The 23550-nt window shown below is 42.2% G+C and overlaps 1 protein-coding gene across 1 annotated transcript in view; it reads left to right on the top strand.

The window, feature by feature from the left end:
- Window positions 1-12177, top strand: part of KDM5A (lysine demethylase 5A) — a 61218-nt gene extending 49041 nt beyond the window's left edge. The window contains exons 25-28 of the mRNA XM_018048651.1: window positions 732-891; window positions 1685-1905; window positions 3621-4031; window positions 10393-12177. Coding sequence (XP_017904140.1) covers window positions 732-891; window positions 1685-1905; window positions 3621-4031; window positions 10393-10599 — 999 coding nt within the window. The 3' untranslated portion in view covers window positions 10600-12177. The remainder of the gene's footprint in view (window positions 1-731; window positions 892-1684; window positions 1906-3620; window positions 4032-10392) is intronic.

Genomic DNA, 23550 nt, shown 5'->3' with positions numbered 1-23550 from the left:
CTAGTGATGGCAGCTCTTTCTTGTAGTTACCTTGGTGTTACTTTGATGTTTCTGTTTGCTTTTTCAAGCCTCCAGTGTACAATTTAGCCAGTTCACTTTATTAAATTCTCCTAGTTAAAATACCTGAGATTTCTGTATTCCTGATTGCACTGTGACCATTAAAGCTGTATATGTGGCTTGTGGAGCCTACCTTCAGGGGAGAGTCATCTGAGACCTGCTTGGAGTTGTCAAGGTTTATAACTTAAACACTGTCAGTCAGGCTTTTTAAGTAAGGGCAGCTAGCTGATAAGTAAAAGCAGCAACTGGTAAGCATCTGGATTTGAAAACCTTTAGAGAAGATTGAATGAGCCGTGTCCTTAAGGTACCGCATCTGAACCTTTATTCCCTTCCTAAGTCCATTTTATTTTTTCTTAAATGGTCAGAGTTTCTTAACTCATGGCTACAGGAGTCTTTATGTGTTGTAGACTGTAGAAAGGTTATTCTTCAAATCGTAGCTTTCTTGTAGATCTATTATCTCTGTGGATTGCTCTCGAGCTTTACTTTTGGCTTGAAACTGGTGATCATTGTTTTTTCCCCAGTGGAAATTTTCTTTCCTATTTAATACCAGATATTTAAGGTTTCCCACCCCCACCCCCCCAAACTGTGTTGTATTAAAAGCCTGTGCTTAGATTATTGTCATGGGACAAGTTAAGTGTTCCTAATTCTCAGCACCCCCTTGGCTGCTTCTTCAGGACACAGCTAGCGTGAAGTCCTCCAGCAGCCTGGAGCCCAACCTCTTCTGTGATGAAGAGATCCCCATCAAGTCTGAGGAAGTAGTCACGCACATGTGGACGGCACCCTCCTTCTGTGCAGAGCACGCATACTCGTCTGCTTCTAAGAGCTGCTCTCAAGGTATTACCACACCGGGGAGCAGTGTGGGGAAGAGAAGTCTGACACCACACTGGAAGTCTCTCCTCAAGTATGAATCCTGACCATGAAATGCAGTAGAACTGGAAAAATGCAACTTTGGAAAATGCAGTCTCTCATAGCATTTTTCTGTGATTAGGTCATAATGATAGAAAATTTCTGTAGAATCGTTGACTCCCCCCTTCTGATCCCGCTTTTATCAAACCCCTGATCAGTCGTTATTTATCCTCTATTTGTTTATAATTAGTTGTTGAGGAACTTGCTACTTTTGAAGAATACTCATTCTGGTTTTGAAGAGCTTTATTAGTTCTTCATCTGTTGGTAAATAATTTTTCTATTGTGTTCACTATCTAGCCTTTGTCCCCAGTGAAAATCAGTCAGACTGCTTTAGGTCACACCTCTGGGAAATGGAGAATATCTCTCTCTTCATAGTAAAATTCAGGATTTTATGGAACAGCATATTATTATTGTTAATTAGGCAGATAATGGGTTATATCTTCTGCAATGGAGAGAGCATTCCCTTTCCCCTCCAGTCACAAGATAAACAATATGGAACCTGTGTTTTCACTCTAAACCAGTTTTTTAGAGTGTCATTAGAACTCTAGGCCTTTTTCGTTCTGTGTTTTTTTTAAATTTCACTTTCATGCTGATACAGTGAATCCAAACATCTAAATTAAGTGTTGGAGGAAGAGGGACCATTCCTCTAAATATTTATTTTGAAAGCATTCCTTTTTTAGTAGTTTTCATGTTTTCTTCTGTCTTCTGTTTTGGGGGAAAGGGTCTAGCACCCCACGGAAACAGCCTCGGAAGAGCCCTTTGGTGCCCCGGAGCTTGGAGCCTCCAGTGCTGGAGTTGTCGCCAGGAGCTAAAGCTCAGCTGGAGGAGCTGATGATGGTGGGAGACCTCCTGGAGGTGTCCCTGGACGAGACTCAGCACATATGGCGGATTTTGCAGGCCACACACCCACCCTCTGAAGATAGATTCCTGCATATCATGGAGGTACAGATTGGAAGCTTATTGCACAATGATTTAAAACCACTTAGAGTGTCCCAGCTCCTTTTAGGTTCCATAGGTCACCTCGAGGGGAGGACTGGTGGATAGTGCTCCGGTTGTCCTTCTCTGTCACCAAGCCAAAGTATTTCTGCTCTTATGGTTTTCTTTATTGAGGTTTTACGTAGTTTATATATTTTTATACAGTTTACCCATGTTTTTTTTAATCTGTGATACTATAGTCCTGAGCAGGAGGGGAAAGGACAGACAAGGCAAGTGTTTAGCTCTTTCTCCCTACGAAGAAGGTAAGGGTCAGAGATGCAGAAACTCACCTGGAGTCACACTTGCAGTAAAAGCGGAGGGACCCAGGCTCTAACTCGCATTTGATTCCTGTGTTCTGAATCATCTTTCTTTTCCTTGACTGTTTCTGTGAAGTGGAAGGTACAGTGTCGTATGCTGGCACACTGTAGTTTGTTTTTGGTTTGAAAGTCAGATCGAAGGTGCCTAATTTAGATAATGTTTTCCAGTTAGCAGAGCTTTTTCTTCACACCCACTGTCTTATTTGATTTTATATATAAGGAAACACAGAGTTTTGAAAAGTTAAATATGTCTTATTCAAGGTATGATAGGTTTAAGACACTTGTGACCCAGTATTCTTTATGATTCTGCAGATTCCATGCTCTGTCACTAAGTCGTGTCCGACTGTTTGTGAACTCATAGATTGCAGCACACCAGGCTCCTCTGTCCTCCCTTGTCTCCTGGAGTTTGCTCAGATTCATGTCCATTGAGTCAGTGATGCTGTCTAATCATCTCATCCTCTACCTGCAGAATCTTAGGAAGTGTTATTTCTTAAGTAATTATCAAGCTTATGATTTTTAATGTTTGTTTTTTCTGCTGCACCCCTTGTTCAGAATTTCAATGCTGGTAAATACAGACCAAAAGAGTTACTGTGTAACTTAGTATACATTTAGTGTGTTGAGCTTTCTATGTTTTCATCTCAGTTACAGACAGATGCTGCAGACTGTATAGTATATGCTGACAATTTTTTGGCCTTTCCCCCTGCCCCTGATAAGCTAAAAATAAGTCAGGTATTTTATTCAGGGCTTGTCATTATTTTCTACTGTTACCTTCTTTGAATATTATATTTGTCTTCTTAAAATATCAGAGTATTTATTGTATAATGTATACAATATAAAACTTATTAAATATACAATTCAGTTGTTTTAAAATCACATTTATAATATTGTACAACTGTTACCACTGTCCATTTCCAGAACTTTTAAATTATTCCAAAGAGAAACTCTGCTACTGCTGCTGTTGCTTCAGTCATGTCCGACTCTGTGCGGCCCCATAGACGGCAGCCCACCAGGCTCCCCCATCCCTGGGATTCTCCAGGCAAGAGCACTGGAATGGGTTGCCGTTTCCTTCTCTAGTGCATAAAAGTGAAAAGTGAAAGTGAAGTCACTCAGTCGTGTCTGACTCCTAGCGACCCCATGGACTGCAGCCTACCAGGCTTCTCTGTCCATGGGATTTTCCAGGCAAGAGTACTGGAGTGGGTTGCCATTGCCTTCTCAGAAGAGAAACTCAGTACCTGTTAAATAATAAATCCCATTTCCTTCCTCCCAGCCTTGGTAATTCATATTCTTATGATACCTCATATAAGAGACTAAAGCTGTTTTAGAATATCTTGCTTTTAAATTGTTTCTCTTTTTATATTTTTGAAGGATGACAGCATGGAAGAGAAACCATTAAAAATAAAAGGAAAGGACTCTTCAGAGAAGAAACGGAAACGGAAGCTAGAAAAAGTAGAGCAGCTTTTTGGTGAAGGAAAGCAGAAGTCCAAGGAGCTGAAGAAAATGGATAAACCTAAAAAGAAGAAATTAAAATTAAGTGCAGAAAAATCAAAGGAGCTGAACAAACTGGCCAAGAAGCTAGCGAAAGAAGAAGAGAGGAAGAAAAAGAAGGAGAAGGCCGCTGCAGCCAAAGTTGAACTTGTGAAGGAGAGCACTGAGAAGAAGAGAGAGAAGAAGGTGCTGGACATTCCCTCCAAGTACGACTGGTCTGGCGCGGAGGAGTCGGATGATGAGAACGCCGTGTGCGCTGCACAGAACTGCCAGAGGCCCTGCAAAGACAAGGTGAGTCTGTCTGCGTCCCAGCGAGTGTTTGTGGGGACGTGGAGCAGCAGCCAGGCACACGAGGCTGTGACGTAGTGATGGTCTGTTTTGATCCCAGGATTTGGCCTTGCACCATCACATGTTTAATATAGTTTCTAGAACATTTTTCAGTTATGAGATTTTAATAGAAGAATGTGTTTTAGAATTTGTGTACAGAGCGAAACATCCCAGATGAGCAGAGAGAAGCTGTGTGGTACCAGGAGCAGTACACCCCATGGGTGGCCACAGTAGAGTTCAGAGCAGTCGTGTGCCCTCCCTGGAGGGTGCCTCGAAGGACTGAGCACCTTGTCAGTCAGCCACAGTGGCCTAAAACGTCCCAGGCCAGAGTTCTAAGACCCAGGAAGCAAGTTGCCTGGAGATTTGTGTGAAGACATAAAACTTGGGTTAAATCTTCCCTTTGGTCTGTGTCTTAGCTACACTCAGGCCTATGTATATGCTCCTAAATAGAACATGATTTTTAAAAATCTCTTGCAGAATATAATGAAGACCTTTAAAGGTACTGTCTTTTTTTTTTAATGTCAGCCCTAAGCTTTAAATATTAGTAAGTACATGATGATCTTTCTTAAGGCAATATTGATGTTATAGACTTCTGAGAAAAATGGATGGACTTTATGAAAAATCCTAGTTCTTTAAGTGTCTGGAGGCATCTATTTTGGTGTTCTCATCAAGATTATTAGTAAGTTCATGGCTTTAACTTTGTCTCCTTACACCACTTGACTTTTAGAATTTTAATAACCCCTCAGTTTGAATATATAAACAGAATAAATACAGTTGCATCACTATTCCCTCCTCAGCTAAATACTGTTAGAGCTTGAAGAGGTCATCTTCTCCAGCCTCTTCATTTTATAAATGATGTAACCAGGACTGAGTGAGGATAAATGATGTAACCAAAGTCATAGAGCTAGTTAGTGGCAAAACCACAAGGAGAAGCCTGGCTCCCAGACCAGGTGCTCCGCTAATATCCCCACCCCTCCGATAATTGAGATGCAAGTACAAAAACAGTCCAGAACTACATGACGTGTTTAAATTATTAAAGGTTTTCTCACTTTTGGAAAATGAGTATATAGTAAAATATATACCCCATAGTCCAGCTCTCCGAGAATACCAACTGGGAATATTTTAGTGTGCTTCCTTCCAGTTCTTTTTCTGTATGGTTTGTTTCATATCATGTCATACTGTCCACTTTCGCATCTTTCTTTATTAACTTCATAAGCATTTTTCTATATTGTAAACATTTTTAAAGCATCTTAGTAGATACATTATGTGTGTGTGTATTTGTCTTTCATTTGAATTTATTCTCATCTGAATTTTTTTATTAAAGAGGCTATGAAAGGTTACCTATTTCTCTTTGGGTCCTGAAACATTAGTAGCTTAGTGTTGGCAGAACCTTCTCCCCTTTCTTTCTCCTTTAACTAATTTTCAGCAGTTGTAGGATTGGCAGCAAGATGTGTGTTTTTTTTTGTTTGTTTTTTTTTTTAGCTTACTTACCGTCATCCTTTCTACAGTGTTTATATCCGTCATAACCTTCCTCTTTTTTTCCCCCTTCTTTTCACTTAATACCCTCTCCCTTCTCCTCTGCTTAACATTTAAAACACAGTTCAGTTCATCTATTGTCTCTGTTCTCTTTCTGTAGCATATAACACTGCAGAGAGTTTTCTCTCTTTTGCTGTAAAATTTATATATTAACATGTCCTGCTTTACTTATTTAAAATAATGTGATCAATATATAAGCCCGAAGACTTGCTCTTAATATTGTAGGTATTTTTTGAAAATCTAGAAAAGGGATTTCCCTGGTGGTCTAGTGGTTAGGACTCCACATTTCCATTGCAGGGGGCCTGGGTTCCATCCCTGGTTGGAGAACTAAGATCCTGCAAGCTGGGTGGCGTGGCCAAAATTAAAAAAAAAATCTGGAAAGTTATCATCCCCATTTTGATGGAGTAAAAGGAAATTTAGCCACATATTTAGAGAAAATGTCTATTGTTTAAAATATACAAAGATTTGTACAGATTACTACAGAAATTTGTGAAGATTAGTAGAGAAAATTGTTGAACACACAGGTGAGCAAGTGTGCCTCACCCTGTCAGTAGCTACATGAAAGAAACTTATAAATGATGTATTTCTATAATGTGTTTAATTTCAAATGGGAATTATTTCAGATTATAAACATTTTGCCCATCACTGCTGTTCTGCAGTTTTTGTAGTCCTCCAAGTTTGTTTCTGACACAGTGTTACTACCTGTGTATTTCTTTAAAAATTTTGTAAATAATTTTACAACTTCCTCAATTTGAAGTGTAGTGTTTCTTTAAGGAAGACAAATTAATGCATGATATACATCTTCACTACAACAGGATACCAAGAAAAGAATGTTTTTGAAAGAAGTCTGTTCTTTAAATACTATGTTGCAAAAAAACACACATGACTTCTAGGGTTCATTCATATTTAGGTAAATGTACATTTTTTTTTACTGTTACTTTTATCTAAAAATGTGCAGATTGAGAAAACTTTGAAGGATTACTTAAATGTATCTAGCCTCTATTTCAAAGATGTTTTAGAAAGAAAAAAGAAAAATATTATCAGAATAAAGTAAAAGGTTTTAAAAGCCCAAAACTCTCTCTTCCATCATTATCAAATTGACTTTAAGTTGAAATTGATTTTTTAAAAAAATAATGAACTATTTTCAAAAGATTAGTTTTCAGGTTCAGATTCTTTTTCTCCCTAAACTCTGCCACTTTCATTCAATCTTACCGGTACCAAGAGTTAACTTGAAGGAGCAAGTTCTTTCAAGGTAGTATATAAGTAATATTTTTCTGCATTAAAATAAATATTTAATCTTACTATGAAAATAGACTTTTTCCCCCTTTAGCTTTTTTACCTTCTTTCTGGAGCTTTTTTCTTAACATTACTATCTCCCTAAGATGTCCTTAATACGGTAAATAAAGAGAGATTATAAACTTCTATCTCTCACTTCAATTGTTTGTTTCCCACTCTGAATTTTAAAAGATTTTTGTGGAGAATCATATAGGCAAAAGTATTTGCATTATCAGTTCCTTTATCATTCTTATCTCCTTTTAGCATAAACAAAGGTTGGATTACCTAAATGAGTGAGTCTCACACACACAGACTATGGTGATGTTATGATAAGGTGACCAGCTGTCACTTTCAGTACCGAAATTCCTGTGTCTTGGGAAACCAGTTAATTTCGGGCAGACTGAAAAAGTTGGTTACTTATTGAAGAGAGCACCAAAAAACATACATGGGGATTCTAAGCATATGTTGTACTTGATTAAGTAAATTGTTTTAATTTTCATATCTGGCTTTTGCAAGAAAGTTTGGTACAAAAGAGATTGAATGCCAAAAATACAAAGAGTTCAGTTGGGTAACTAAGCTAAGAGTATCACTAAATCACCAGCTTTCTTTTTTCCCAGTGTAATAATGTGCACCAAGAATTGAAGAAAATACAACGTGAAAAATATTTTTTCTTAAGCGTAAATATGAAACTGTTTAGCAAAACAAGAAATGCGAAACCAACATAATTTTCTCTGTTTAATATATTTCTCTTTTAAACACACATTTAACTGATAACCTCTTTATCGGTTAATATTTGAACAGCTCATAGCTGTGAAGTTTTTCAGGAACTCCTTTTTTTGATTTGACACATATGCTTCCTAGAAATAATGAAAGGGGAAATGACTATTAGGACTTAATATGCAATTAACCAGATTCTTTGTTCTCGAGTGTTAGGCTGCCACAGTCTGTTCAGAATCCTCTGGATTCAGTTAGCATTCCAGACAAAAGTATAATTTTGATTGTTAGTCAAGGAACATGATCAAAAGATACTCATAGGGGCATTTTTTCCCTGCTGATTATTAGGCCAAATTGTTGTCTGACCTATGGGCTGGGATCAAGTCTCAGGAAAAGTTACTATGCTTTTTTGGGATGGTGGGGAAGCTGGGCTTAGGAATGGACCTCTAGCCAAACTCTCAAAAGGGGAAATGCTCTCTTCCTTATTTGAAAGAGAGCAGATTTGATTTTGGGAAACCAGAAACCAGTGAGCCGGGTGCAAAATTTGATTTTAAAAGAAACTTTCCTTGGCAGCAAATCATGATAAATTATAACTTTTTTACCTTGTGGGGACTGGACTGGTTAGACACCTCCAGTCTGAGCAGCCCAGAGGACCACAGCTCTTCCTCCCAGTTCCCTTGGCCAGCGTCACACAGCCAGACACTCACTCTGTGTTCACCCACTGTCAGGTTATAAATCTTCACCTGCTTGTGCTATCTTTATTTTTTATCTGTTGCACCGGAGTCATCATCTCCGTTTTCTGTACCTTCAGTGCAGTTTGCCACAGTAGGAACACTTTGACTGATTAAGACTTCAGAAGCTAAATATCACACGAACAATTACAGAACAAAAACAAAATCCATTTGAGGAAGCAAGTCACTCTGAACTGCAGAAAGCAGTGTCACACAGTGAAAGTGATGGTCAAGTTTAGAATATATGAGAATGACCTGGGAGCTGGTCACAATACAGGCTTCCGGTTTGAACACCAAGGGGATTCTGAGTCTGTGGGTTTGGGCTAGGTCTCAGCTACACACAGCAGGTGATTCTGGCATGAGCCATGCTGCAGGCAGTTATTTGCAGAATATTTCATGTGAAGAAGGATGAGTGGAGCCGGGAGACTACAATTTTAGAAATGCCTCCAGTGTCCCAGCCTGGGGACCAGGTGCCTTGCCAAACATTATTTCATTTGATCCTCTAAATCAGTGGTCCCCAGCCTTTTTGGCACCAGGCACCGATTTCATGGAAGGCAGTTTTTCCACAGCCTGGAGTCAGTGGATGGTTTCAGGGTGATTCAAGCACATTACATTTATTGTACACTTCATTTCTGTTGTTATTACAGCAGCTCCACCTCCAGTCATCAGACATTAGATCCTGGAGGTTGAGGACCCCTTGCTGTAAATAATCCTGTGAGTAAGACTTGGTTTCCATTTTACAGAGGGAGACATGGAGCCTTAGGGAGATTGAATGACTTGCCTCAGCTCATACATCAGAACTCTGGACTTCGAAGTGAATTCAGTAATCTTTATGCCACACAGTATTGGCCCCTTGAGAGCTAGAACTCTTAAGAACAACTAAAGCAAAAAGATAATTTTGACAAATGATTTCTCCCACCCTTTATTAAAAACCCAGAAACTACTAACATGACTGTCACACTTTTGATGAGTTTTATAGTCTGTGGACACTGATTTTGAGAACTGCCCACTTTCCCTAAAACTCATTTCCTAGCCCACTCCTCCTTCCTTCTGTCCTTTCTCACAAGCTGTGCTAAAGTACTTCGTGGATCCCTTCATTCTCCTCACTTTGCTCTGGTTTCTAGAAAAGTTCATTGTTGTGCATGGCTTCTGACATTGTTAGTGAGATGGTCCACTTTTATCTTGCATAGAGGAGAGTAAGAAGCCCTTTTATCTTAAAGGTTCTAATGTGCCATGGCATAGCCATAAAAACCACCCCAATTACCTGCCAAATAACAAAGCCAGGATCTCCTCACCATTAAGTGTCTACCCCAGGCTTAGTGCCACCAAACCACAGTCCCTTTCTGGCCTCCTATAGTCACCATCCTCTCTGAAGGGTCACAGCTTGCCAGGCCTCTGCCACTGACCTGTCAGTTACTCAGACTTTAAACCCCAGAGTGATCTGTTGACCTGTGTCTTTGACTGTTTTAATTGGTTAATTTGTAAGATTTGACCTCTGATATTTGCTAACTTTTTATAGGGAGTTGTATTTGTAACGGAAGAAGAGAAGAATAAAAAATATTAGTTTTAAAAGTGGCCTATGTGACTGCTTTTCTAAAAAGGTATTTAATGCTCTTAGTACTTTGGCTTATCTCTTTGAAATAAAGCTAATACACAGGATTGCCTTCACATTGTTGTACTCTGCCTTTCCTGATTGATAATTGCATTGTCTTAGAGCCTAGACGTTGTTAATATTAGCTAAAACTACTTGGCTGCTCTATTAGAAGTTCCTTTTTTTTGTCAAATTTTCTCAAACATGTTTCTGCCTTGCAAGGAGCCCCAGGTATTTATGAGGTGATGGAGTACCTAAGAGGCCTTATTTTGTGGACACATTACGGAAAAAAAAAATAATTCGGGGGGATTAACTTCCCAGCTTCTTTATTTAAAAAATAACTCCATAAGAAGTCATTGTCTATCTCTGGGCATTCCCGTTATTTGCTATCATTTAAGCCAAGGCAGCTCTTTGGTTTGCTTATATCCCAGGCTTCCTGCATGTGTAACCTAAATATCCCCAATCTTGTCTCCAACAGGTGGACTGGGTGCAGTGTGATGGTGGCTGCGATGAGTGGTTTCACCAAGTTTGTGTGGGGGTCTCTCCAGAAATGGCGGAAAGTGAAGATTACATCTGTACAAACTGTGCAAAGAAGCAGGGGCCAGACAGCCCAGGGCCAGCGCCACCCCCTTCCTTCATAATGAGCTACAAACTACCAGTGGAGGATCTTAAAGAGACCAGTTAGCAGACGCTGGGTTGGTTTGGGACACGGGGGAAAACGGACCACACTGAGACCGTAGTCATCAAGTAGAGTGGTTTAGGTCCACTCGGAATGTTGCTTCCAAAGATGAACGGCCTTCTGGGAAAGTCCTCTCAGCTGACTTCTCTGCGCATGGATGTGGGACCCGCGTTCTCTGTCTGCACTCGTGTGCTAAGGGTGTCTGCCTTGGTCTAGCAGCTGGGGTTTCAGTACATGTCTCCTCTGAGGTCCTTTGTCACATTAAGGCCAGACACTGGAGCTCCAGGGTGGCAGGTTGGCATCATTGCGTTGGTGTGCTCGCAGGGCTTGTAAGAGTGTTTTAGGGCCAGTTGATACTAGTTAGAGGTTCGCGGCCAGCACTGTTGGGAGGTACTGACTGCTTGGATCTCCTTAGTTAGGGCAGTGGGAGGAGTCAGAGGACCAGCTTCCTTCCACTCTGACCTGCTTTTGATGCCTGGCAGGTCCAGCTCGGAGAGGACCAGGACGAACATAGTCCTGTTAGAGGCCGTGGGAAGGGGGCCTGGCCTGTAGACCTCCGCTCCGTGTGCTTGTGTGTACCAAGAGGAAAACCCCAAGTGAGGGGCAGATCACCCCATCTTCCTAAGGGGAGGAGAGTAGCATCCAGTTCAGAAATCTGACTAGATTGGATTCTGGGAAGAAGAATCTTGCCAAAGGCAAGCAGCCTTTTTTGGCTTTGAGAAGTCTTGTTGCCTTGGGTCTGCATTTAGAGAAGAGCAGGTACGTGGATCCAGGCTTCTGCAGCAGCAGAGACAGTGAGTCAGAATGTTTCACTGAGCTAGCGGTGCATGCTTTTCGGGGAAACCTTCATTGACAAGTGTACCAGGTGCCACCAGGCTTCAGGCATGGCCACCAGCAAAACCAGCAAAACAGCTTTTTGCCTTGCAGCCCTGCCCCACTGTCTGGTTCCAGGACTGGCAGTTGCTGACAGAGGCCGGCCACGGGCGCTATCCCGTAGCCCCATGGCTTCCTCCGAGGAGTTGGGCATAGAGTACCTCTGGTGACGAAGTTGTTTTAGTAATCCATTTTTAAAAAAAGAAAAAAGGACTTGTTTTTACTTTTTTCTAAATGTCTCTGACTACTGACTGTTCTATAAATAGATTATTTTTCCTTTTTTAATATACATATATGAATATATAAATATATATATATTTACCATTACCAGCAGCTTGTGACGGAGTCTCAGCATCAGAAATCCATTTGGGGGCTTGCTTTCTCTTCTTGCTTTTTATAAAGGAGTCCCACGCCTTCCTTGTAGTACATGGAGTTAGCACTTCCTTCTCCAGCCTCGCGTGACCAGATCATCCATCTTGTTTTGTCCAGATAGATAATTCTGTTTCCTTTGTGTGTTGGGGCTCGTCCCTGTGTGTGGGGACCCTGATCGTGCTGTATCTGCAGTGGTGGTTCTGTTTGGTTCTGCTCCATTCTGTTTGTGAAAGTTTGAAACGACGGTGCTGTGTTGTCCTCCTTCCTGTTGTGTTCTGTCCTCGTGGAGGTGTTAGGGACGCTCTTATTAGAAGGGGACTCTCTTTTTTCTTTAAGGACAAGAAAGACCCACCAAACAAGCTGAAAATGGTGTTTCATCTTCACTATCCTGTGTCCCTTTATTTTGGGTTGAAAATATGTGGTTTGGCTTATAAATCCATCAGTTTTCCTTTTAAAGGGGGGAGCAAGATGGGCCCAGAGAACAGCTAATTCTCTCGTCCTCCCTTTTTAAAGAAATGTCTTCTAGTAACTAGAAGCGAAATGTACTGTCGAGTCACAGTTTGAGTGGGTATGAGATTTAACTCAAAAGACCTTCCTTAAAAAAAACCTTTCCTGTAAAATCCAGTTTCTGGACGTGCTTTCTCTGTAGTTCCTATTACCAATCTTTTCGTCCCTCTTCCCCTGGTATCATAAAATCTTGAGTGTTAAGTTCATCAGTGTTGACGTGCATGGATCTTAATGTTTCATCTCAAGTGTATGTATGATTTAAGATTTCATTGGAAATTACAAGGTAACTATTTCCATAAGTTTTCATTTTGGTAATGTACCTAAAGATATTACTTAGTTAAGAATTTCATCTGGTTATAGAAGAAAGCACAATTTTTTTTTTTTCCTTTTGGTCTTCTCTGTAAAAGCCTTCAGACACTTGTAGGTTAAAAATTGATTGCAGTCTTCAGTGATGGCTGCCTGGAACATGCTTTATAAAACACCTTTTCCCTTCAGCTGTCAGCAGAGGGACATATGAGGATGCTGAGAAAGATGGCTCAGGGGCTCTGCTTCTTGGAGAGTGGGAGAGAGGGCTGTTTAGGAAATGATTTATGTCCACAATACGGCATTTGCCTGCATGTTTGACCTGAGAAAGTCGCAAGGCAGTCTCCCAACCATGAATAGCTTCCTGTTCATGTTCAGACATTTTGAAACCTAAATATATCCTTTAATTGATACTGTGGGATTTTCTGTATTAATTTGAAAGTCATAGGAATTTGCTCTGACTTTTGACCATTTAGACTGAGGCTGAGAACAGATGAGTGAAATTAGTTTAAAGAAGAAGAAAAATACATAAAATGTGTAATTTTGCAATTAGTGGATTAAGATTCATCTGTTTAAAGAAATGCTGATACTCTAGTATAAAACTTTTCACTTCGAGGAAGATACATATTTACAGCTTAAACCCATTCTGCAGGGGTGTAGCATGTCAAATTAAAACTTGATTTAAAATGTTTCTTCACCCTTCCTGTCTCCTCCAAGTCACAATTCTTCTCCATTGATACTTTTAACTTTCTTGTTGTAATAATTCTTTCAAAGGCATTTCTCACTATGTTCACTATAAAGCATTTTGGCGAAGATTATAGAAGGGAAGATGAAAATCGGTAGCCCAAGAGTAGATCCTCGGCCCCTTGCACGTGGGACCACAGCTCTCCCGTGGTCTCTCCGGTGGTGTTGGCCTCACTGCCTGTAGTGACCACAGCAGAGCCCCGTGGAGGCCTTGCCGGGCGGCCAGTCCCCAGCTCTCTGTGACTCGGACCTGGGCTTCGTGGAGTGACAGCTGCTGCACGTCTTCCTTTGGATAATTGAAATGTCAAACGTGAAACCTGTGGTTGCCTGTGATGTACTTTAATGATCAAAATGCCAGTGAGGGCTGACCCATGAGCCAAGAACGGTTTTACCTGTGCTTTTCTTCTTTACCTTTATCTTCAACATGTGTCTGAGAAATATGTTTGTTTCTCTTAATCTTTAAATTCTGATGCAATTCCGTGGCTGTAGGAGAAACTCCCTACTGGTCGATACCTCGATTCTGTAGTACATTTATGTGAGAACCAGCCAGTGCTTTTACGTGGGGGGGATGAGAGGGAAAACTGCGAAAGCGCTGCTTTCAAAGGGTGGATGAACCACTCTAAAGAGAAAGTGGAAAGTTGAAATGGAACTTGAAAATTGTGGAAAAACGAAGGTGAAGTCCCACACATAGCCGGGTTCAGTAAAGGTTTATATATGAACTAGCTTTTCATATGTGTGTAAAAAGTTACTTTTGCAGTAATATAAATTTTTAAAAACAGGCATTTGGTTTGCTTTTTTCCTTTTGAAATCCCCCCCTTTTTTTTTCAAATTATCAAAGCTTATCTTTACTTTGGATATGGGTGTGCCGTGGCAGTTAGCATTTACCACAGGAGAAGGAAAGAATGGATATTAATGTATCTGGGGTTGGCGTCTTCTCTCGGCCTAGACCGTATCCAGTCACCACTATGCAACGACCGAACGACGTGCACTGGAAAAGGATGTGACAGGTGTTCACAGCCACACCCTGCTCAGTCTTACTCTTGCAATACTCCAAGATGTCCAAACAGGAATGTCTTTTGTAAACCTCAAGACCTATTGACTATACCCTTACATATTTATTTACCCGTTAGTGAGACACTTAAATATAATATGGACTCTTTTACCAGGGTTTTTGGTGGTGCCTTATGAAAAGTACAACTTGATTTCTTGTTTTTTGAGCATGTTTTGCATTTATTTTTGTTTTCTGGGAAAAAAAAAATACATATGGTTATTTGCATTACATCTAAAAAAATAAAAGCTTTGTGTGTGAACTGAGGCCCCCTGCTCTGTCATTCACATTGGTGGCAACTCTCAAGGGTAACTAAGCCAAGCTAAATTGTGGTTATTGTATTGACCTGAGAGCCACTCTTAACCTGTGCATTTGCTGTCTCTAAAGAACTGGCCTCAAATAACTTCACCAGTGGTGTGATTAACCTGGTAGTTGTCTTCAGAAAGTGTGAAGTAGAAGTGATTCCTGCAGATTTCAACTTTGTTTCCAGTGATGACCAGCAGACATTTCCCCACCGCTGATTCTCGAGCCAGGTACCCCTTTGCAGCCAGCCAATCATAGCAGGGAAAATGAAGATAGGCCCTTTTCCCTTTGGCCTCCTTGTACTTAAAACTAGTTCAAACTGTAAAGTTACTTCAGAGAATAGTGCTCGATTTCTCTTTGCCAAGGTTACCAGGTCACGTAGGTGCAAGGGGCTGATCATTGATGGAAAAGGCTCTGCTTGCAGTGAAATTGGACTTGAAGTGTGTGACTATATATGTGTTGGGGAGTAGAATTAGTGGCAAGAAGGCAAGTCTAGTTATATCCACTTGGAAAAGAATTTCGCCAAGAAAGACAGCAGACACATGAATCTTTGTAAGTCTGACATTTAAAAAGAGATGTGGAGTCCTCCGAGTTCAGACCGCGTTTTTCGTGGGGCCTTGGCACTGTGGTTGATAACAGTGTGCTGAAGATCCGGAACCTCTTCACGGGGTACTTAATCTTTAACTGGGAAGTCTCACGTGATACAGGGACCAAAGGGCACAGGAGAACCCATGCAAGGACTGCATTCTGTGACTAAGTGATTTCAGGATTTCTCAACTCTTCTTGCCTATTTGCTTTTTAAAGTGTGTTTTTACTCTGGGCTTTTAGTAGGGAGGAAGATTTCCTATTTCCATACAATGAAGTCCCGTGAAAATTCTTTACTAGGTGAGGATTTTTCTCTCACAGCATCCCTGGAGCCAGGATGTATGATCTTGTTAATGCAAAGGGGGTTAATAAGAAAGGCACCACAGGAAGCCTGAAAGATGTGTTGGGGTTCCAGCTTGTAGTAAGGAACTCTGGTGAGTTGCCAGGAACATAGGGATGGACTCAGAGTCTTCTGTAGTTTAAACAACCCTCTTCCACTCTCCTGCCCCCCACAACCAAAACCAACAAGCAAAAACTTCAAAAGCCCAGATGAGGGCTTTAGCATTACATAAGAGAGAATGTCAGATTTAGGAATGTACTAATTTGAGTGTTAGCGCTTTGGGCTGCCTTCTCTTAGTTACTTGGCTTTTCCGAGTCCATTTCCTACTATGTATGGGTTAGTTCAGTTGGATACAAAGATGGAGTTACCTCGCCCCTTGAGGAGGGAGGTAAGACATCGATTTTTAAGGTTTTTTTTTTTTTTTTTTTTACAAAACTTTAAAGGAATTTTGGACATGTCTAACTTCACACTGACTGATAGAAATATCTATTCAGGTATAGAAATATCTATTCCTGAGGGAGAATATCCTGTGTTTAGAGAATGTAAGTCTTGATCCCTACATCCATATTAGAGCACAGCCAGTTTTCACTTCATTTGGGTCTAAAGTTTGCAGAGATCGTCACCTACTTCTAATTATTCCCTAAGGCCGATATCCCGCTGTGCCAATCGGAAAGATGAGAGCATCAAACACATTTCAACAGACCTAACCCCAACCCCTCCCTCCTCCTGAGTTGGTACCTGTGCTGTACTGAGTCGTGTGCAACTCTTCGTGACCCCACGGACTGTAGCCCACCAGGCTCTGTCCATGGGACTTCCCAGGCAAGAATACTGGAGTGGGTTGCCATTCCTTCTCCAGGGCATCTTCCCGACCCAGGGATGAAACCGAAGTCTCCTGCATTGGCAGGCAGGTTCTTTACTTCCAGAGCCACCTGGAAGCCCCCTGAAAGGGTACCTGGCCTTAGTGAGAAATCCACCCCCTCTCCCTTAGCCCTCTCCATACTGGGCAGCTCCCTGCCGAGGCAGCAGGCCACCCAGGCCCTGGCAGTATCCAGTCTGCTGGCCGAACCATGCCATCCTTTCTATCTGGCATTAAGCTTTATGGTCTGTTTTTTCTCCATCTCTGGCCCTCCAGGGCCTCATCCTGGCTCAAGTTCGGCCAGCTGATGTCATCTCTGCTGAATACTGCTGAGCACATGCCGTTGATCGGTCGCCTGCTGACACAGAGCAGGGCAGCAGCCCCTTCTGCTCTTTAAGACACTGCAGCCCTTGGTCTCTCATCCAGTCCACACCCCACCCCCCTCTCCCCATGGCAGAGGCCATCCTATAACGCAGAGAAAGCCGATGCCAATGGGAGAGCTCTCAGCTCCCATCACTTGTCCATCCAGCAGCATCTGTCTTGGGACAGGTGTCTTTCCTCAGGCAACAAGACTGTGTAGGCAAACGAGCCAGTCGGTGAGACCCGTCCCACCTTCCTCCCTAGAGACCTCACTCCATCAGTTACCCCCTCCTCCAGCACGTGAACTCAGAGGTCTCCCTTGAACCTGCCTTCCTCCTCCGCTCTCTTCATCCTTCCTTTGCAGCCAAGCCCCATCTGTTTCCTCTGCTTCATTTTCAAATCCCTCCTCCATCGATTGCAGTCTGGACCTTACTCTCCACATTCCACTGAGGATGCTCACTGAAGTTGTTAGTGACTGTGTGTCGCCAAGTGCAGTGGACACGTCACTCCATACCCGACACTGAACACCTGTGCGTTCCCTTTTAACAAGTCCTCCGTCAGCTTCTTGGCCACTGCTGTCTCCTACTGGTTTTTCTCTGCAGCTGCTCTCTATCAGTCTTTTCTGTTTACCTTTCCGACAGTGTCATCAGAGGCTCTTCCTGTATCTCCTTGGATGCCCTCGTTTCTCCCCCTGCCTCCCACCGACTAATGCTTAATTCAGTTGTTTCAATATCAGTCTCACCTTCCCCAGCTTGTTTTACTCTTTAATCAGACTGGTAAGATTTCACTTGTGTTTGTTTTAATCACTTCAAACTCCTTGTGCCAAAACCTGAACTTACCACCTTCCCATCACCAAGCCGGTTTCTCTATTCCCTTCCCAAAAGAACAGCCAGAATTCTGTGTGCCATCCTAAATCCTTGCTGACCGCTTGCTTCCGTGTCCAATGAGACGGTCACTGAACCCTTCAGACTCGTCTCCATCTCCTCTGTTCCCCTCGGGCAGCATCACTTGAAGCTCTCACCACTCGACTTGGATTCCCATCCAAATTTCTACCAGAATAACCACTTGCCTGGTGGCTCAGATGGTAAAGAATCTGCCCACAAGGCAGGAGACCCTGGTTTGACCCCCAGGTTGGGAAGATCCCCTGGAGAAGGGAATGGCAACCCACTCCAGTATTCTTGCCTGGAGAATCCCCATGGACAGAGGAGCCTGGCAGGCTACAGTCCACAGAGCCACAAAGAGTCAGACATGACTGAGCAACTAACACTTTTCACTTTTCAAACTGTCTGTAAAGAGCCGATACATTGACCGCACTGTCCTAAGGAACCTGCCAGTGTTTATCAAATGCGTCTGCCTCCATGCACCCTCAGTCCCTGCGCTTCTCACACGTGGACGTTCATCTCCTTCAACATGTTGGGCTCCTGTCTCTGCCTTGCTGTCCCAGCTCTCATTTCTGAGATGTGAGCGTAGGTGCTGCCTTTTCAGAGGCCCTACTTTGTGCTGCTCCCTCGTGGGGCTTTGTAGCATGCAACAAGATCGTTCATAAATTCTGCCAGGGCAAGGACTTTGTTCCCTGGGACCAAGAATGGCATCCTGTGTAGAGTAAATGTCCAATAAATAACTTGAGCAGATGCAGTTTCATGCCTCTGTTCCTCCCTGGATGTGTGTGCGTGCTCAGTCGCTTCAGCCGTGTCCGACTTCTTTGTGACCCCAAGGACTATAGCCCGCCAGGCTCCTCTGTCCATAGGATTTCCCAGGCAAGAATGCTGGAGTGGGTTGCCATTTCCTTCTCTAGGGGATCTTCCAGGCCCAGGAATCAAATTCATGTCTCCTGCATCTCCTGCATTAGCAGGCGGCTTCTTTACCACTAGCGTCATCTGGGAAGCTGGACAGTCACCCTCAATATTGTCCCCTGTGTCTGGGCTGCCCTGTCCTCATCAACCCTTTCTGCTTCACACCTCCTCTTTCTTCAACATCTAGCACACCCTGAATCTCTGCTGAGAAGTCTTTTGGGTCACTCCTCTCCTCCTGATCTGACTCAGATGTCCTTTCACGGAGCTCTGGTGACATTTAGACATACAGCTTCCCAAACTGTGGTTCCCGGATCCACAGCATCAGTATTACCTGGGACTTTGTTAGAAAGGCAGATCCTTGGACCTCATCCTAGACATTCGGAGTCAGAAACTTGGAGCAGGGCTGACGACCTGCGTTTGGACGAGCCTCCAGGGGGTTGGATGTCTGCTGGCGGTGGAGAACCGTTAGACTGTTTCATCATCAGGGCCTCTGTATGTCCAGGATGAACGCAATACCTAGAGTGGGATTATTGTAAAGACCTTCCCTACAGAGAACTGAGATCCATCTCCTATGATCTTCTACAGCAATCCTGACTTTTTTGAGGGTATGAAGCTGGTTCCACTGCCTTTGCTTGGTAGCCCTTCAACAGTTAAGGACTGCCGTCATTTCTACTTCCTGACCTTCACCCTCCATCTTCTGATGTAGTATTAATTCTTTCCCATGTGCTGTGACTTTGCCTTCAAATTCAAACTCACTGGATATAATTGAACAAACTCCAGTGTACTTCACACCCATCTTTAGTGCCTATATTCAGAGCATGAATAAGCTAATTCATGAATAAGCATGAATTAGCTTTCAACCTACCATTCTAAAAGTGGAACTGAGTGTATAGTCACCCCAACAAGGTGGAATTCACGGTGACTGTGCCAAGGTTCTATTGTAGAGCTAGAGATGGACAGTGGAAACCAAGGGTGGCCCAAATACACTCTCCATCTCAAAGAACCTGAGAGCAATTCTGTGAAGTGGCTCCATCTAATTGAATTGGTGTTTCTCAGCCATGGTGACACATTTGAATCATCTGGAGAGCTCACTCCAGACCAGTTGGATCAGAGTATCCCAGAGTAGGGGCTTTCCAGGTGGCTCAGTGGGTAAAGAATCCACCTGCCAGTTTAGGAGACATGGCTTTGATCTCCCAGTCGGGAAAACTGGGTTTGTTCAGATTTGCATTTTCTAGACCCAAGCATTAGGACTTTTTGAAAAAAAGCTCCCAGGAGATTTTTAATAATGCAGCCAGAGTTGAATATCACAGTTCTAAATGCATGAAAAGAAACCAGTGGTTTTTAGAACTGTGTATAATAAGGATATTTTACATACTTTCGCAGTTGTGAAAATGTGCCCAGACCAGCACACGTAGCCATCACTGATGTCATTAACTTGATAATGAAAATTGATGGACCATCCTATTATTTTCCCTTTATACCTTGTAGCGGGCTTCCCTGGTAGCTCATATGGTAAAGTATCCGCCTGCAGTACGAGAGATCTGGTTTAGATCCCTGGGTTGAGAAAATCCTCTGGAAGAGGTCATGGCAACCCATTCCAGTATTCTTGCCTGCAGAATCCCCATGGAGAGAGGAGCCTGGTGGGCTACAGTCCATGGGGTCGCAAAGAGCAGGACACAACTGAACGACTAAGCACATGCCTTGTAGTATCTAATTCAAAGTTGCCTCCATTCTCTCCCCAGGCTATTTAAAAGTATCTCTAGTCTGCTTTCCCTCTTGTAGTTCATGAATTAACAGCAACAGAACCTCTCTCAGAGCTTCCTCCCTGAGATGGTGTCTCCGGAAGTGATGACAGAGCATTGGTGTCCATCCCATAGACAAAGCTATTTTCCTCTGAGAATCTTTCACGCTGGTGTTTCTTCACCTATGTTTCGCTGTCTAATTCTCTGCCAAATACAGATTTTTCTTCATAAGCAGGCTAATATTTACAAAAATTGGGGGAGAAAAACTTCTTTGTTTTTTTAAATAATACATGCCAATTTGTCTTAAGAACTACTAGAAGGAAGAAATAAAAATCATCTTCGATGCCCAAATGACCACATTAAGGTTTTATCCAAAAGGAAAAAATAGACTTCAGTAAATTTACTTTCAGACAGCTCTCTGTATCTATTTAGGTATGCTATCTATAGATACGTGCTCCTTTACATAAATGAGGTCATACTCCACATAGTGCTTTTTGACTTGCTTCTTTTACTTAATATCAACATTTATATATGACAATAAATGTAGATTTGTATTGTTTTTAATGGCTATGTAGTTTTGCATTCAATGAAATCTTAATGATTTTAATAAGAGTCATGTATAGCGAGGATGTTATTTCTTTGTCTTACATTGCAAAATTTTGACCACTTATCATTGGTCTTTTGACCTTATTTATATATATTTTTTATAGACATTGTTAAATCTCATGCCATAAATGTAACCTCTTTAATTTTATGATTCCTGATTTTCCTGACATGCCTGGAATGACTCTCTTCAACAAGATAATAAAAATACCTCCACGATTTTGCTTTGTGCTTTTATAGCTTTATTCTCTATACTAAATTCTTGTTCCTTCTTGAAGTACTTGGTGGGAGGAGTGCCAAGTTTCTTTAGATTATTCCTCTCTTGGCTACATTTCTTAGAAATGTCTTACAGAGCCCACATTCACTCTTGAAAGTATTGAAGCATCTACCCTGCGTGTCTTCGTGTGTGTAAATGTGGTCATCTCAAACCTCTACTGCCGTGTGTGTGTGTGTGTGTGTGTGTGTACATGTAACGCACCCACTGCATTGGCGCTCTATTGCTGGGTAGCAATATTATGACAAACTTCGCAGTGTAAAGCAGCACCTCTATGACCTGCCAGTTTCTGTGGGGAGAGTCAGGGCCAGGCTCTGCTTGGTCCTCTGCTTGGGGATCTCACTGACTGTCGTCGTGATGCCGTTAGAAGCTGGCTGGAGAAGGATCACTTCCAAGCACACGTGGCTGTTGTGTTTAGTTCCTGTGGGCTGTCAGACTGAGGGCTAAGTGTCCTCCTGTTGGCTGCATCCTCAGCTCCTGGGCTCACACGCTTCCCAACGGGGCCACTTGTTTCCTCAAAGGCAGCAAAAGAGGGAGATCACAGAGGCCGTGATCCCCAGGAGGCAGGGGTCGCCAGGCTCTGTCTGTCCCCCTCATAGTCCCTGTGAGTCAAATCCTGATCGAATTCACATGGTAGCACCCGAGGAGGGAAGCTTGACGAACTCACTCTATTCACGTCAGATTTGGAAAGAGAAGGATAGTGGCTTTGTTTTTCGAATATTCATGAAAAGAAAAGCAGTAACCTTTTTCCTCTGGACTAAATGTTTCTTAGACCTCCTCAGTTTGAGATCATTATAACTACCCCCTGGCATTCAGCAGAACAAAACTTTCCTGTGTCTTAGAGAAACAGAAATCTCCGAATCTCATCAAGTCTTTTTCTACGGTTCTGAGTTCCTCGACCCTACTGGTAGTTCTCTGCTGAACACGCTCCAAATGGTTCGTATCCTTTTTAATGTCTATGCAGAGCATTCTTTTGATCTTTAAATCACAATTCTGGATGAAGAAATCTCACCTCCTAGTATTTTTTAATTCATAAGATTCACAGTACATGTAATGAAGAGTCTTTGCAAATTTGTTTCCTCTCTGTACATCTTTTTCACTTCTGTAGCCTCATGCTTCTGGAGACTGTCAGCAAAAATTCCTATTATTTCCCATTCCCGAGCTCCATTCAGAGATATGGAAATGAGAGGATTCTCTCATCTTGGAAATTACTCTCCTTTTATCTTTCCCTTTCATCCTAAGAGTTTCTATTTAGTTCCTAGGAATGGTAAGTTGACAGCTTAGTAAATTGATTTCTTGATATGAGAAAGGATAAGGTCAGAAAGGAGACTGGAAGCAGAATTCAGAGTTTTAAAGCATCTCATCCCAGATTTGTAAATGAATAAATAATAATTCCTTTCTAAGGTGGTAAGGTCTCTGATACTGAAAGGCAGTTCCTTCCTATACATCCACTTACCCATGGTGGGTTCACCCCTCAGCGGATCAGGGCTAGCTGCATGTTGTGTTGCTTTTCTTTCCTGGAAAAAGTTTAATATCCCCCTGCACTAGGCTCTATGGCTATCCACCTACTCTATCTATCTATGTACTATCTAACTACATTTTGTTGTTCAGTTGCTAAGTTCTGTCTGACTCTTTGCAACCCCATGGACTACAGCATGCCAGGCTCCCCTGTCCTTCACTATCTCCTGGAGTTTGCTCAGATTCATGTCCATTGCGTCGGTAATACTATCTAACCATCTCATCCTATGTCACCCCCCTTCTCCCTTTGCTCTCAACCATTCCCAGCATTAGGGCGTTTTCCAACGAGTCAGCTCTTCACATCAGGTGGCCAAAAATATATACATAGATATCTAGATAAATAGATAGAAACTAGGTATCTCTATATAGATAGGTCTCCTAACTCATGTTTTAGAGATACATAGTCCTAAGATTTCCAGGCCTCCTAACATCAGCTTTTCAATGCTTCTGCTCCCAATAGATGGTATCTAAACCATTCCTCAAAGATAGCTAATCTTTGCATGAAAATTGTATCTGGGAAATATTATGTGTCAATAGCCAAGTTCCATCTTTTTCATTCTAATATTACGAATTAAGCTACCATTGTATAATAAATGAGTGTTTACTAAGCAAAGATTTTTCCACTTTGTGAGATTGCTGCAGTTGTGCAGGAGGTGTCAAGGCTGTGGGGAATGGTGAGTGGGCGGGGGGGGGGGGTAGGAGGGGAAACATGATGGTCTGAGTCCACACAAAATTC

Source organism: Capra hircus, chromosome 5 (assembly GCF_001704415.2).
Source record: "Capra hircus breed San Clemente chromosome 5, ASM170441v1, whole genome shotgun sequence".
NCBI classification, from domain to species: domain Eukaryota; kingdom Metazoa; phylum Chordata; class Mammalia; order Artiodactyla; family Bovidae; genus Capra; species Capra hircus.
The sequence above is the reverse complement of the archived record's forward strand: the minus strand, read 5'-3'. Positions and strand labels throughout refer to the sequence as shown.